We start from the raw sequence: 14,043 nt of genomic DNA, 5'->3' as shown, positions 1-14,043 counted from the left end.
ACCTCCGCCCCAGTCTCAAGTCTTTTGCAAACTCCAAGAGGTTTTCTTCCGAGATTGCCCTGTATTTGGCTCCATCCATCTTCCCATCAACTCTGACCAGCTTCCCTGTCCCTGCTGAAGAGAAGCACCCCCAGAGCATGATGCTGCCACCACCATATTTGACAGTGGGGATGGTGTGTTCAGAGTAGAGATGGCACGATACCACTTTTTTATGTCCGATACCGATACCGATATCATAAATTTGGATATCTGCCGATACCGATATGAATCCGATATAATGTTTTTTAATCAACAAAACTGTTTTTTTTTAAATATCTTGCTGCATTTTGTATAAGTTCATACTCAAGTTTAAAACAACAACTACACTAAAGCTATTCTGTTATACCTGTATGCAAAAAAAAAAAATTTCATAGTTCAGCAATACTGATCAATCTAATAAACTTAAACCTACACCATCCTCCCTATTCTGGTATTTTAAAGAGTACTTAGCGTAAATATTAAGCAACCTAACTAATAGGGTTCCAACTCCCAGCAACAACAAAAATAAATAAATAAAAAATAGGGAACCACCCCTCACGCTCCACCTCATGATGCTTAATCAACGTAATCAACCTTAATTTGATGCAGTGTGAAAAAAAAAAATGCACAGAAATCAATTATTTTTCAAGAAATATTAAATAGATTCAACATCTTTCTTCAACAAAATTGCAGACTGCACAGATGGTACCTTCCCAAAGGAAAAAGTACTATAGCTTACTAGGGTATATATATTAGACTTAATAGTCACTATATACAGTAATTGACTTCTATTCATTTTACATCAAATTAAAACTTTGGGTGTAAGATTCGGATAATTATTTATTAAAAGCTAGACATTTTAAATGAGAATAAGAAAGAAAAGTATGTCTTTGTGCCCCCTTTTCCCTGTTAATGCCCTATCGGCCCCCCTGGCTAAACTTTGCTAGATCCGCCCCTGCACAGTTACCAGCCGTCAGCTACGTAGAAAGAGATCCTCGAGTAGAAAGTAATAATAAATAAATTCTAACAACAGCTGATCAAGCTTAAACGTGCTGCTGTTGTTCAGCCGATGGTTTCCTCTTTCTGGTGCAAAGTGGGCCAAAAACAAACCAGAGAGACGGACTCGCGACAGAAAAGCCGATCAGCTGATCATTAAGCAGTTTCATGATTGAAGTAGCAGCCAGAAGAGGCAGTCGCTCCATATATCGTTTGGTAAGCTTAACGCAGGAATGCTTTACAAACATTCAGAGATGGACTTACAAACTTGCTTTACTTCTCTCGGGGATAACTTTGTCAGAGATGAAATGCCGGGTTGCTAGCGAAGCTCCACATGCTATCCAGACCACCGACAGGTCCCGCATGCCACAGCCGCTCTATCACGTGATGCATACTGCTCCGACGTGCTAACGTTCTGAGGTGAGTTACGGCGTGTTGCAAGTTTTGTGAGGTGCTTTCGTGATATTTAATGGATCGGATTACATTTTTTATTTTTCTCCGATATCCGATCCAGTAATTTAGGTCAGTATCGGACCGATGCCGATACGTAATATCGGATCGGTCCATCTCTAGTTCAGAGTGATGTGCAGCGTTTTGCATTTTGGCCAAAAAGTTCCATTTTGGTCTCATCTGACCAGAGCACCTTCTTCCACATGTTTGCTGTGTCCCCCACATGGCTTGTGGCAAACTGCAAACAGGACTTCTTATGGTTTTCTGTTAACAATGGCTTTCTTCTTGCCACTCTTCCATAAAGGCCAACTTTGTGCAGTGCACAACTAATAGTTGTCCTATGGACAGATTCCCCCACCTGGGCTGTAGATCTCTGCAGCTCATCCAGAGTCACCATGGGCCTTTTGGCTGCATTTCTGATCAGCGGCCTGTGAGTTTAGGTGGACGGCCTTGTCTTGGTACAGTTGTGCCATACTCCTTCCATTTCTGAATGATCGCTTGAACAGTGCTCCGTGGGATGGGATGGCTTGGGAAATCTTTTTGTAACCTAACCCTGCTTTAAATTTCTCAATAACTTTACCCCTGACCTCAATAACTTTACCCCCTGACCCCTGGTGTGTTCTTTGGACTTCATGGTGTTGTTGCTCCCAGTATTCTCTTAGACAACCTCTGAGGCCGTCACAGAGCAGCTGTATTTGTACTGACATTAGATTACACACAGGTGCACTCTATTTAGTCATTAGCACTCATCAGGCAATGTCTATGGGCAACTGACTGCCCTCAGACCAAAGGGGGCTGAATAATTACGCACACCCCACTTTGCAGTTATTTATTTGTAAAAAAATGTTTGGAATCATGTATGATTTTCGTTCCACTTCTCACGTGTACACCACTTTGTGTTGGTCTTTCACGTGGAATTCCAATAAAATTGATTCATGTTTGTGGCTGTAATGTGACAAAATGTGGAAAAGTTCAAGGGGGCCGAATACTTTTGTAAGCCACTGTATACTGTTAAAGTGATATTATTATGTAGAAGCTCCATTTCCTTTTAGTAACATTCAAAACTGACCTGACTTGATGGCAGAAATCCTCAAGATGTTTCACAATGCACTATATCTGAACAACCACTAAAACAAAAAGAGCAAAATAGTTTGGGAAATACAAAGAAGACTGTTTTTGTAACATATAATAATTAGTTATTTACAGTTAAACTTATATTTGAGTTTTTTATATGGAAACCTTTAGAGTTCAATAATATTTCTAATCTTTTATGTTAAGAAACATTAATACTTTCAGTTTATATTTGCTAAAAACATAAAAACAAAACTACACCGACAAACATGTATCTTCTTTTAGCTTTTCTCCTGTTACTATAATGATCATGGCATATATACATATACCTCTTTATACCATCTCACCTCCTTAATGGGTGTGCCAATCATTGCCATACATACAGCATTAATTAACATCTATATGGTTTTTTTTTATGGTAAATGGGCTGGTTTTTACACGCTGCTTTTCTACTTTACTTGAGCACTGAAAGCACTTTAAACAACATGTCACATTCACACAAACACATTTTTTTCTTTGCCTAAGTGCTTTCTGTCTAGCATTCAAACACATTCACTCTCAGATGGATACATTGGAGAGAAATTTGGGGTTCGGTCTCTTACTCAAGGATACTTTGGCATGCAGGCTGGGGCAGTCAGGGATTGAACCACCAACCTTCCAACCAGCTGTATTGTAAATGCTATTTCTTCTGATTTTCATATTCATCATCCATCTGCAAACACAATGTTATGTCCTCAGTTTGCATTTGTTACATGTGTCACTTTAAATGTACTTTGCCAGTACATAACATAACAGTCACCAAAATTTGTATCTGCAACAGAATTTGATCCAGTCACCACTAAATACGAAATGAAGAACTTGCAAAAGCATCACTGGCCTATATACACAAATAATTGTTTTAAAGACAGGTTGGGCATTATGATTCCATGACAATTATAGAAGACCTTAATACATTTAAATGCATGATAGCATGCAGTAAATAAAATGACTACATCACTGATGGGTAATTTTGGTACTGTCATTTTAAGGGGCTGTATCTTTAAATGTTAGACTTCATTGATAGGCATGAGGAATTGATAATATTTGAGAGGGAAAAACTGCTGTTGGTGGTATTTGAGTGAACTTTTGCCAGTCTTTGTCTTTGATTTAAGCTTTTCTGTTCCAAATAGATGTGTTTAGCATCTGAAGCTGGAAAAATGGACACAGTTGCATCTCAGCCAGAAGACAGCTCCTCCACAGACCCTCTCCAACAAACTGCTATCAAGCCAGAGGTCAAGGAGGAGAGAGCAGACACTGACCTCTCCCCTGCCTCTCCTCACAAAGCAGCACTCTTACCTTCGCTCTACTCTCTCACGTCTACCTCCACTAATGCCATTCTCCCACAATTCAGCAGCCAAAATGCACTTGTCAAAAAAAAAGGTAAGAAAAGAGACGTGGCAAAGTCAAATGACAATGATGAGAGCCGGTGTTCATCAAAGAAAGTTATAAAGAAGGCTAACCCTTCAGAAAGCCTGGACAGTGTATTCAGTACAATCGAGTCAGTGGCTAAAGGGGTCTGTTTGGACACAGAGGAAAAGTCCAAGAAGAAGGATGACAATTGTCTTAGTGGTGGGTTGCCCAAAAAGAAGAGTAAGCCGAAAATCAAGAGCTTTGTCAAAGATGAAGAGGAGATGGATGACAGCAGTGGGCAGAGTGGACAGCACAGGTCCCCTGAGGTAGAAATGAAAGAAAAGTTGTCTGATATTGGCTCCAGGACAGAAGCAACAAACGTGGAAAGCACTGATTTCCAAGGACAGACAATAGAACCCCATAAGTCCTCTTGCAATCATTCACTTGTTAATCTTGAAGAGCACGACAAAGGAAAGGAAAGGTCAAGCGATGCAACTTGTGAGTCTAACACTGAAAATCGTGGGTCCAGGAAATCAGAGCGAACCTGTAAAGGCGCCTTATATAAAACTCTGGTCTCTGAGGGAATGCTGACTTCACTGAGAGCCAATATTGACCGAGGTATCTATTTTGATTCAAGAACGATGTGACTGATACATGTAAGGGGCAGAATTTAATTCGTGTTTTGCAAATATCTGCAGGTAAAAGAGGTATTTTCCGTACGTCTGATCATGACGCTAACTGGAGTGATGACAGCTGGACAGTTTCACAGATAGGACCTAATTGTCCCAAGAAGCTCAAGAAGTCCAAGTCCAAAGACGAGTCTTCTCAGGGGTGAGTTGGCTTTTCTTACAGTCATTCTGAGGAATAGGAGTAAGTAACTAATCCTTCATTTTTAATCCAAGTATCATTCTCACTCTTGTGGCCCGTAGTAACTTGAAAATATAATTATATATAGATATATTTGTAATATTGGTCCCAGAAAAAAAGAGAGGTCAATTGAATCAAAGTTTGAAATAAACTTTTTGGGGGGGCGGGGGGTGTAATAATTTTGCCTGTATTTATACATCATATTAGCACTATTCCACTTTTGTGTGTATGTGTTTAGATTTCCTTTGGTGAATAATTAAAAGGTTTTAGAATATATATGTAATACTGACAAAGCTGTAATAGAATTCCTGTCTGGAATGCTTTTAGAGCAGCGGTCCCCAACCTTTTTTGCGCCACGGACCGGTTTATGCCCGACAATATTTTCACGGACCGGCCTTTAAATAAATACAACAAAATAAAACTAGTACCGGTACCGAAAAAAAGATGATTTATTCATAACACACGTGAAAAGACCCAGGAAAACCGAGTTAATGATAAAAACTATAACAAAATAACGCTGAAAACTGATAAAAACCCTGAAAACCATACATTTCACACCTGAGCCTCTACTCTCGCGGCCCGGTACCAAACGACTCACGGACTGGTACCAGTCCGAGGCCCGGGGGTTGGGGACCGCTGTTTTAGAGTGGTAATACATAAATGATATTTTTAGCTAATAGATTACCAGTGTTGGGTAAGTTACTTTAAAATAGTAACTTAGTTACATTACTAGTTACTTCTCTCAAGAGTAACTCCGTTACTTCAAGTTACTCGTTACTTTCAAAGTAACTAGTTACTAGGGAAAGTAACTTTGGTTTTACTCAGAATTCTCTTGTTAATGTGTTGCTTCCATAACTTTGCCAGTCTTCTAGCTTGCTTACTTGCCACAAGTGCACTGTGCCACCTACCAATAGAAAGGAAAAGATAATGTGCATATTTCCACGAGAGAAATCCCACGCCTGGACCGTCATTGACTACTGCCATGATTCTAGCCTACGTCACAGTGTCATGTGCGCCTTTTACATCCAACACAAAAACTGCAGTCGTGGTGCTTTCGTTTGTACTCAGAACTCAGAAATTCTGCCTTCTGAATAGGAAGATGTAGGCAACACCAGACTGCAGATGAGCTGCATACAGGGCTGGACTGGGACAGAAAATTGGCCCGGGCATTTTGACTAGAGACCGGCCCATCATTATAGGAAAAATCATAAAGCCTTTGAATGAAAATAAACACTGTTGTGACAGTGATGTACACTGTTTTGATGGTATATATGCATCAATCTATCAATCGTTTGTTGTAAGATTCAGATAATTATTTTTTAAAAGCTAGACATTTTAAATGAGAATAAGAAAGAAAAGTATTTCTTTGTGCCCCCCTCTCCCTGTTAATGCCCTACATGCCCCCCTGGCAACACTTTGCTAGATCCGCCCCTGCACAGTTACCAGCTGTCAGCTACATAAAAAAGGATCCTGGGGTTATTTGTCTCTCAGAAACAGTTCATAACTTCCTTTCAACTCATTCATGTCACCTAAAAGGTAAACCTGTTTCTCCATCACCTGTTCAGCTCTGATGATTCAGTAAGGACATCTCCTGGTTTCATCTTCATGTTTCCCTCTCACCAGATAACCAAACCATATCATGACCAGCAGCTTTTTTGCAGCTGTGGCTCCAGCAACCATCAGCTGATACTAGAAATTAATATTAAATAAATTCTAACAACAGCTGATCAAACGTGCTGCTGTTGTTTACCGCGACATCCGCTGGTTTCCTCTTTCTGGCGCAAAGTGAGCGATAAACAAACAAGAGAGCCGATCAGCTGATCATTGATCAGTTTTCATGATTGAAGTAGAAACGGGAGAGGGAGGGGGAGAGGGAGAGGATGAGAGAAGAAGAGGCAGCTGTGCAGCAAAGACACAGAATAACTCCAGCTTTGTGCCTTTTTCATTGTAGCTGAATTACGGGACAAACTGTTCCTTTTCACCTCAATAAGAAACGCGTAATATTTTCTCTGAATACCAGACGGGACGGTTGGCAACTCTAATAACTTATGAACAAAATAAAGTTCAACATCATTAACTTCATAGCACCCACCCAGCTGTATAGAAACTCCGTCATGCTAGCTAGCACGCAGTACGGAAAAAGTCAGAATAACGAAAATAAACTCCACCTAAACTTGGTTCATATCTGACCCAGAGAGACTGCAGGTCATAACTTCTTACCTGAAGTTCAGTTCACACTTGGACCGGCGGCTTCCTCGGGTCTCTTTTCCTTCTGCGTCCCTTTTCCTTCATCCATCTGCTGGCCTCCACCACTTGCTAATGTTACTGAATCTGTTGGAAGCTCCGCGATAGCCACCACACGAAGTAACGAGTAACGACCCTATCTAAATCCCAGTAACGACTAACGCGTTCCTGATTTTAGCATAATAACTAGTTACCGTGCTCGTTACCACAATAATAACGTAGTGACTGTAACGCGTTACTTAATAACGCGTTAGTCCCAACACTGTAGATTACACATATATAATAGTCAAGTATGTCGAGTATGCCATAATGAACCACTAAAATGGAAACCACACTCAACGGTTCATTGCACCTAAATTTTGTTGTGCAAGTAGTTGTAATGCCCATTCTTTCCCTGTGTCCAGTTTATTGTTCTGTGCTGGTGTTTGAAGAATTTACAAGATCACTGACATTTGGCTTTTTTTTTTTTTTAAAGCTTGTTAAGCTACCCTTTGTGAATCTCTGAAATTTACTTGTCAGCCTAGGTAAACTGGAGGAGGAGTTTGAGAAGAAGTTTAACAGCCTGCCACAGTATAGCCCGATGACCTTTGATAAAAAGGGCACTGCTGTTGCAAAAAAAAAGAAGTCCGACAGCACCACCATCCAAAGAGATGAGTCTAAGACCGGAAAAGGTAGGAACAAAGTTTGAGGTCCAGTCTACACTAGAATAAATAATGTGATATAACATATGAGTGACAAATTAAAGAAACACTCAAACCCTCGGCCCCTGAAGATTTGGAGGATTTTGTTTGGGGGGTTTGTGTTCCCTTTGACTGAAGATTGAATGGTTACTGGATGTGGTCTCTTGAGGATCACGATATCCCAGTGTATAGGACACAACAGTTCACAACATTTCATTGGGTGATTAGATGAGGATTATTTGAATGACATTCTATGGCCTTCACAGTCATTGGACCGTACCCTAACTGAAGATTTCGCCCAGTTGTTAGACAGCAATTTCCACTGCCGGCATCAAAACATCTAACTATAAATATATTTTCGATCAATGTTTTAGACACCTATGGACATTAAGGCACTAAAGCTTGATGTTGAGTTTTTTTTATTAATTTGTCACCCATTTCTACACCCTCACTTATCATCCATAATCCACTCTATACCTGTTTATACAGTCCTATTCAGGTACTAAGGACCAGTTCTCATTATGTATAAAAAAATAGAAACAAACCAAAGAAACCTTTGGACTCCATAACATTGAATTTCCATGATCTTCCTTTCTTTACCTATCTGTTTTTTTGTTGTTTGTTTGTTTTTTTTGTTTGTTTGTTTGTTTGTTTTTGCTATATCAGGGCCATCTCAGAAAAAGACTACATTCCACAAGATTGTTAGGACGAGATTGCACAAACAAAAAAAGGAGAAACCAGGTGCAGTGGAAAAAGGTGAAATAGATTGTTGATTTTTGCGCTTTATATAGCAGGTCCATGAACCATTTTCAAATTAAAACTGAAACACAGGGGATGAAAATGTTCAAAAGTTACCTGTTTTTGTGATTTCTAAGTTATTAAACAAAACTGTAACTATAGGACACAGGGGATATCTATGAAATACTCTGCAGAGAATTATTTGTAAACAGTATGCTTTTGTTTGGTCACAATGAATGATAAAATTGTAATCGTTAAGTCATTGTTAAGAGGACTCAAATGTCTGTGCCGGTGATTTTCAGGTTTTTTTTATGTCTGTGCAATGGTCAAATGACTGAAACCATTGTGGTGATTGTGCTCCACAGCAGTGGGACAGACTGATTCCACACTGGATATAGGTTCGGAAGTCAAATTATGTGCTCCCGTTCCCATAATGTGCCCAGATGTCCAGGGCACTGCTACCATGGAGATACTAGTTGGTAGCCAGAAACGAAAGGCAAGGAAGACTAAGATTACACACTTGGTGCGCACGGCACATGGCAGTGTGTCTCCAAGTGAGGGTGAGTAACGTCAATATCCATTTTGTTTTTGCAGTTTAGCTCAATGTATCAATATACATGAAAAAAATGTCATTTTGGAAGTGGCAGGTCCAACTTGATAGTCCAGAATTTGTCTTATGCTGATATTATATTTTAATTTATTTAATTAGTAAGATACTCAGTCCACCCAGGCTGATATATTAAGGAAACTGGAACTAAAAGCTTATTAGCTTGTAGCAGCCTGTACCTACATTGTCTGATAATTCTTGTATACAGTATCTTGGCACTAAACTGTAAATTGAAAATGGCAGCAATGTATTTCTCAAAATCTCCGCAACTCTGAAAGTGTCCGTGTGGTCAACAACTGACACACATCATGCCGCTATCGTGTGACCCAATCAGAGATAGTCAGGGGCGGGACCTCTAAAATTGGCCATGGTCCTGTAGTTGTCCCGTAGTCCTTTGTGTGTACATTTGAAAGTGCAGGTGGAAGAGGGAGGTGAGTAGCTTGAATAAAGCGATATCAATTCATTAAATCCTGAATCAACTTTTAAATATAAATATATTTTGCCAGAAACGCCAGAATCTCAGATTAAAGCTCTCAAAACTATTTCAACAACCACCAAACAGCAAATGAGAGCAGGTACACGGATTCTGCACAAAGACGTAAACACAGAGCACCGACCCGACGCATCAGAATCAGCTTTCTCTTTCTTGGCTTTCTCACCCGACGGCACCTACACGGACACGTCTCTCTCCAACCAAAATTCACTGAACCAGCAGCAAAATAAGATCTAAACTACGCTTCACATTTGATAAATATTGTCATTACTTTCCTCTTACTTTTGCTGTTTTGCTTCCACCACGATAAAATCACACTTCGTGCACAGCTCTCTCTCTCTCTCTGTACTTCAAGAACAGTTTTCCCATCTCAAATCTTTGTTTTTTGGCGTTATTTATTCGCTCATTACCCACCAGTCTACCGTTGTTTACAGCACTAATGGCTGCTGTCTTTTTTTTTTTTTGGACTTGAATGTCCTCAGACAAGAAAGCCTAATTTCTGCTGTTCAATACTGTAGAAATTTATACTTTTTAAAATTATGCAGAATATTTTTAAGGTTATATGCTATAAAAAGCCAGGCCAGGAAAATCTCCTTCATGTTTTTCCGTGTTTTATTCTCAGTTACTTTGACACAAAGGCATCTGCTGTGATGTTCACACCTCTGATAAAGTCTCACATGTATCAGTACTGATAAATGATCAGAATTATAAACAGCCTTTTTGTGTTGTTCTTGTTAGTAAATGGTAAATCGACCAATTCTTTTTTTCCAAAGGTTGATTCTGTTCATCTGGATGTAGCGTTTTCAGATTCTGAAGATTTACTTAACTGGCTGATTGAGAATGCATTAAGATATAGCGCTTTTCTACTCAGTCTGAGCACTCAACTTGTGCAGTCACCCAAACTCTTTTTCTAAGCTGTTTCTACATGCTTCCTGTGTAACAATCACACAGTCTTTTTGTGGCAGAGCTGAAATGCAGTGGAAATAGAATATTTAGTCATATGTTTAGTTTTATGGTAAAGAGGGACCACTGCATTTATGCAAACTGGCATAATAAAAACTGAATCCACAGACTTTGTGAAAACTAATAATTTTATTCTTAAATTTACCACTTTATTAGATAAACCTGCTTAACTTCTTGTTAATGCAAATATTTCAACAGCCAATCAAATGGCAGCAGTTTAAGCATGCAGAGATGGTTGAAGTTCAAACCTAACATCAGAATGAGGAAGAAAGCTAGTCTGAGTAATACTCAACTATTTCAGAAACAGATCTACTGGGATTTTCCTGCACAACAGTTTCCAGATTTTCAATAAAATCCAGTTTGTCTAGGCAAAAATGCCTTGTTTGTGCCAGAGGTCAGAGGGGAATGGCAGGTGAGTGTCTAAAATGTATCCAGGAGTTTGTATCTCACGTATGGTATCGGCCACAATTTCATTGTACATGTACAAAAGGAATAAAGGGCTATTTTATTCTGTTCTACTCTGCTTAAAGCATTCTTCAGATAAAAGAATTTGCGAAAATATTCACGCACTCGTACTCTGACGGATGCATCAGGGGGAACTCGAGGTTCTCGCCCAAGGATACTCTTACACACAAACATAAGGAGCTGGGATTCAATCTACCGAAATTCCAGTCGGTAGATGACCCTTTCTGCCACCTGAGTCACAGCATCCCCAAACATAAGTGTTTGAATATAGCTCCTTCCTTCTTAGTACACCCTTTGCTGTGATGTGTGATGCTACATGTGCTGTAGATAGTGAAAGAACTGAGTGAGAGCACATTTGACCAAATTCATTTCTACGTACCACATAAATCAGCTAATATTTACTTATATGATCCAACCATTTCTACTTTTTGGTGGCACGATACACTCTGGCATCTCATGTCATGACGGTTTTTGGTAAAATTATTTTGAAACTTAATATGTGAGCAGAAACTATTAATGACATGTTCTGAAAAATATTCAGTTATGTTCCTGAGAATTGTACATATGTGCTTTGTTACTACAGAAGACAAAACAAGGGACCTGAACCAGGACCAGGATAAGAAGCCATTACCACAACAGAATTTATGCAATGAAATGGGGTGCTATAGTCACAGAGGAGAGGAGGCAGAAAGAAGCACCATATCACAAGAGCTGCCTGCCTTGTTCAGCTTGGCTGCCCTCGCTGAGGTTGCAGCCATGGAAAATATTCACAGGTAGAGACCGGTTACCGTATGCATGGACTTGGCTTGTGATTGTTATTCTTTTGCTAACACTTAAGGATTGTAATATACCAGAGATTAGTTAGGTTTTATTTATTGGGTCATTTTAATTAAGGTAGGCAAATTTTTTTTTTTGGGGGGGGGAGTATTCCTCACTCAAATGTTATAAATTTGACCATTTAAAAAAATAGAGTGCACTGCTAGCACCCTTACATGCTGCTGTCTAGAATTTAGATATCTCATATGAACCATTCAGTTCAGTTCAGCTTTATTTATACGACGCATCCATATGACTCATTGCAACCCAGTATTTTTATTTTCATTTCTACTCTCTGATTCAGCTTTATATCAAATGACTCTATATTTGTGTTATTCAGCACTGCAATAACAAAGCTTGGAGAGTTATAGCATTTTTAATACTCTTTCTTTTTATTGTATATTGTGTTATTTTGGTTTTATGACTGATTTGTCTTCTGTCAAGAATGAAGACATGAAAAAAGGAAAGAAAAAAATGCTATTCATATGTCATATAGTCTTTTAGACTATGGTGGAAACGCAGAGAACTTGAAAGAATTTCCAAGAACTTTGCATTAAAAGACAATGGGCCTAGTGCTTGAAAGCAAAATCTTTAAACTAGTTTAAAAAATGAAGCATACTCTTCAGTCTCTCTTACTGTCTTGTTTCAGAGGTCAGAGAGGCTTGGCTGAGAGTCAGAATAACGAACTTTCCCAGACTCCAGTTCTCATCTCCTGCGCTGATCAGTGAAACTCTTCTGCTGTTCTGAGAAGCCACAACACGAAGGTTTGCATTGGATCTCAACTTTCCTCTGTGGTAGCCCCACACTGAATGAAGACTTGATCGAGAAGCTTTGGACATATTCCACCTTCCGCTTTGTGGTAAATTTCCTCGAAGGAGAAGGAGACCTTCTCCTCCTCCTCCTCTTCTTCCTCCACCTCCTCGTTATCTCAGTGTTTCCCCTTAAACCTTCTTTTGGTTTGGGGGAAAGATGCCTTTCTTAAGTCCATACATCCCCATCCCCACTCCCAGATATGCTAATAGGGCCTTTGAAAGTATCAAGCTATCAACCAGTGCATGGCTTCTCTTATAGAGATGGATGTCATGGGTTTATTGTACATGTTTATCAAACAGAGGCCATTTTAAAGTTAAGGCATTTTAGATGGAAAGAAAAAAGAAACTGCATTTGTTTTAGAGACAAATCAGCTTTCTCTCATCTTTTATACCTCACACATACACCTGCTGAAGAGTTCCCTCCACCTCTGTTACAATACCTCTGCATTTAAATAGCTCTTAATCCCTTTTAGCTTCAACCCAAAATGGCTTAAACCAGGGTAACCAACCACGATTGGTAGACCATTACTAACTTAGTCTTACGGTGTACTCAAACACTGAAGAAATCTTGGTTGAGGTTTGGATATGTGTTAAAATTGTGATGCTTTACTACAAAAGTGTGGTAACCGCAAATAAATGTGTTATAGCCTGAATATGAAAAGTAGACCTGTGCATCACTTGCATGTAAACAAGGAGCCCTGTCTAATTTCTAGCAGTAGAATCACAGTGTGGCTGTGAGGCTTGTGGGGGAAAAAACACATTTTTGTGATGGGGAGATTGAGGAAAAGTGCTTAAACTATAGTCTTAACCCTCCCACCTACACCCTCTTTGCCACCAGAAAGCCCTCAAGCAGCTTCTTGCTCAGTGTCCCAAAGTCAGTGCAAACATTTCTGAAAAGTGAATGCAGTTTTTGTCAATACTTGATCTTATTGCAGTTTGCGTAGCAGTTAGAAAGGTTAATTTATGTGTACGTCTTACTTCATGAAAGAGGTGTTTTGCTTGTTTATACCATAAAAATAGACTAATCTTAAGTTTAAATTGCTCATGTAACGGGGTAATAAAATGCATCATCTCCACCAGAGGCAGTGTTCTTACTTAAGTCAGTAGTATCTTTAACACCCTCAGGACCTGGCTAAAACCAGCCACAATTTCAACATAGATGAGAGCAGTCTCAGTGGAATATATGTGTGTGTACATATATGTATGTATGTATATATGTATGTGTGTATATATATATATATATATATATATATATATATGTATACACGTATATATGTATACACGTATATATGTATACACGTATATATGTATATACGTATATATGTATATATGTATATATGTATATACGTATGTATGTATATGTATGTATATATGTATGTATGTATATGTATGTATATATGTATATGTATGTATATGTATATTCATTCCACTGAG

The 14,043-nt window shown here is 39.0% G+C and overlaps 1 protein-coding gene across 4 annotated transcripts in view; it reads left to right on the top strand.

The window, feature by feature from the left end:
• The window catches only part of bbx (BBX high mobility group box domain containing), a 47,156-nt gene extending 33,324 nt beyond the window's left edge, over positions 1 to 13,832 (top strand). For 3 of the 4 annotated variants that reach the window (XM_085469592.1, XM_085469591.1, XM_085469590.1), the window contains 7 exons: positions 3,705 to 4,542; positions 4,623 to 4,755; positions 7,555 to 7,706; positions 8,382 to 8,471; positions 8,819 to 9,013; positions 11,565 to 11,754; positions 12,447 to 13,832. In XM_085469592.1, the coding sequence (XP_085325718.1) occupies positions 3,705 to 4,542; positions 4,623 to 4,755; positions 7,555 to 7,706; positions 8,382 to 8,471; positions 8,819 to 9,013; positions 11,565 to 11,754; positions 12,447 to 12,525 (1,677 nt within the window). In that variant the 3' untranslated portion in view covers positions 12,526 to 13,832. The remainder of the gene's footprint in view (positions 1 to 3,704; positions 4,543 to 4,622; positions 4,756 to 7,554; positions 7,707 to 8,381; positions 8,472 to 8,818; positions 9,014 to 11,564; positions 11,755 to 12,446) is intronic. The other variant, XM_085469593.1, reaches the window with a different exon arrangement.
• Positions 13,833 to 14,043: the final 211 nt, after the last annotated feature.

This window comes from Copadichromis virginalis, linkage group LG10 (assembly GCF_057382275.1).
Source record: "Copadichromis virginalis isolate Kocher_CV1m ecotype Utaka linkage group LG10, C_Virginalis_male_GT1.1, whole genome shotgun sequence".
Taxonomy (NCBI): domain Eukaryota; kingdom Metazoa; phylum Chordata; class Actinopteri; order Cichliformes; family Cichlidae; genus Copadichromis; species Copadichromis virginalis.
Note: the sequence above shows the minus strand (reverse complement) of the source record. Positions and strands in the feature narration are given on the sequence as shown.